The sequence below is a fragment of the Lycorma delicatula genome, chromosome 1, assembly GCF_047948215.1.
Source record: "Lycorma delicatula isolate Av1 chromosome 1, ASM4794821v1, whole genome shotgun sequence".
Taxonomy (NCBI): Eukaryota; Metazoa; Arthropoda; class Insecta; order Hemiptera; family Fulgoridae; genus Lycorma; species Lycorma delicatula.
In genome coordinates this window covers 236,328,641-236,331,289 of record NC_134455.1, presented here as the reverse complement: position 1 = coordinate 236,331,289, position 2,649 = coordinate 236,328,641, and the positions used below count along the sequence as shown (strand labels likewise).

Below are 2,649 nucleotides of genomic sequence, written 5' to 3'. Positions count from 1 at the left end.
ATAAAAAACAGTTATTTAAAAAAAAAAAATATTTTTATTAAAGTAAATTACAATACATATTCCGAATTAATTTATTAAATAAAATTTAATTACAAATTTCAATCGAAAATACACATTTTATATATAGTTTTTTGCATGAACTTAACTCTAGTTCTTTCTTACTTATCCTAAATTCACTCAATTCCTTCTAAACTTCTTTTTTAGGATAAACATGAAATTTACTGATAAATTCAGTGAACTCTTTTAAGATACTTTTACTGTAACATAGTAAACCAAAGAGCTCATGGTCTTTAGTTCCAAATCTGATCACTTTTTAGAAGAATTCGTTATACTCATAATAATTTCTACTCTTAAAAAAATAAAGTAGCCCGTTGTTAAAACGAGCAACCCCATCTATGTCTGCCGGTATTCCAGGAAACAGATTGGAAACAAGATCTGTTCGAGCAACAGTAAATGAACATTCATCTATCTCCCCCACAAAATCTTCATTATATATCACATAAGTTTTTCCAGTATATGTATTTACGATACCATTAATCGTACAAGGATGACCTATGTTAAAATGCGAACATGCATTCTTAGGATAGCTTATAACCAACTGTTGAGTATTAAGAATGAACATAAACAAGTTATGATTTTCAATTAATACTATTTCTCCATTCGGTCTTTGGTATATTGCATCTATTCCTTTGAACGTATCTAAGGAGAGAAACTTTAACCGATCAGTAATTTCAAGTGGTCTATAATAATTTTTGCTATCATATTTACTGCTGTTCGCAATGTTTATTATCCATAACTGTTTTTTGAATATTACATAAACTTTTCCATTTACTAGCAAGTAATGAATTTTATTCTTGTTGTCTTCTTTTATTGCGCACACGTCGGTAATAACCTCTGAAGTACCAGGAACAGTAGTAGATTTAGTAGTTTGATCAGGTTTAGCAGTAGTTGTCATCGCTTTACTGCCGTAAAGCTATTGAATGGCTAATATATCGTCTTCGCTTAAATTTGAACGTTTGTTTAGTAAAGGGTACATGAGAGAATCCTTATTGAAAGATTGGCGAACACCCAAAGTGTGACCAATCTCATGCATCAACGTGCTCAGAAGGTTGGTTTTGCCTTTTTCCTCTTTACCTTCAGGATCAAAATTCCAATTCTCTTCATCAATGTGAATCTCTATGGGTGCGTTAGCAGTGTTAGGAGAAAACGCATGCCCCAAAACACCTCCAGGTCCATCAAATCTGCTTGAGCATCGAACGTTATCATTTTTGGCGCATGTGTGGATACCATATTTGTCAGAAATAAGGATATCATATCCGTAATAATCATGTTTGAAACTTAACGATGTGTGCTTTGCCCATTCATCAAAAGCTATGCTAGCCAATTTCATTTTTTCAGCCGTTGCTCGTTGATAGTGCCATTTCAGTTCTTGTTTTCTCCATATAATTCTTGAAACTGCATACGGTAATATGTCTGGTACACCGCATCGAGGCTCACGCACGAAAGCGATGGTCTTACTGTTTAACTCTCCATTAACCGGAAGACGGAAAGATTCTTGAAACAGTCTTACGGCATCTTTTACTGCTTTTTCATCAGTTAGCTAACATTATCTCCTTTGAGGTATCCATAGTCTAATAGAAATTTATTAGAATCAAATTCATCCGCAATTGTGACGAAGAACGTTATGAAGTGAATGATGTTCATCTTACTGAACTGGTTTAAAGAATAAACGTTGCAAATGGAACACGTTTCATTTAAATACGTTCCTAAATCTTATTGCTTAGAGGAGAAGGGATAATTTAAACCTAAAATAAAAACAAGTATTTCTTTTAAAAGTTATTTATTGATCTTTAATAAACAAAATACAAATACATATTTTATTTGACGTTGAATTCTAAATACAATTTTATTTCAAATTAAAATGTATTATTCTTCACTCTAGTCTTTTTCATCTTCAGGAAACATCTGAAGAATCTTGATGTCCGGATCTTGTTGCATGTAGTTGGGTAGATCTTCATAAATTTTAGGCGGAACGTATCTTCCATAATGGTCGATAATAAACTGTTTAGGAAGGTAACGAAGAACGTCACGTCCGGGACTGTTTAAATAACACTCTTTCGGTTTTTCCATAGCATTTCCCACAGTTTCCAGCATATAATAAAATTGACTTTGCTCACTCCACCACATGTGTAACCATATAGCTTTTTTCATAGCGCAATCATGTTTTTCACCGAAAGGACACTTTATTTATTGAAGAACCAAATAAATCTATAGGAGGGCAATCGTAACCGTCAAGGTCTTTTACTACACACCGTTTATTGTTTATTATTTGTTCTAACACTTTTTTCTTTTCTTTACACATTACGTATATAGTACACGTTGGTGATAAATTTTCAAAAATGGTTGGTAACTTAAATTGTTCGATAAAACCCGAATTCCAATTGAATCCGATTTTTTTTCTGCAAGTTTTGTATTGCAACTCTAGTAGTTTGAGATGAAATATCATAGTAGTCGAAAGGCGGCTTGAATAGATATTGTTCGAATCTGAGTCCATCCAAAGAAACGAAAACTAATTCTTTAATGTAAACATCAGCATTTGGTAGACGAAAAAAAGTAAAGTCTGATATGAAGACGGACATGTTGACTTCA

At 32.7% G+C, this 2,649-nt stretch overlaps 1 protein-coding gene across 1 annotated transcript; it reads right to left on the bottom strand.

Moving 5' to 3' along the window:
- Positions 1-973: 973 nt before the first annotated feature.
- Positions 974-1,390, bottom strand: LOC142317788 (matrix metalloproteinase-26-like). Its single transcript, XM_075354336.1, has one exon. The coding sequence runs from the start codon at positions 1,388-1,390 to the stop codon at positions 974-976; it is 417 nt and encodes a 138-aa protein (XP_075210451.1).
- Positions 1,391-2,649: the final 1,259 nt, after the last annotated feature.

Excerpts from the sequence above, each read along its gene's own strand:
- LOC142317788 (XM_075354336.1), bottom strand. The coding sequence starts at position 1,390 with ATGAAATTGGCTAGCATAGCTTTTGATGAATGGGCAAAGCACACATCG.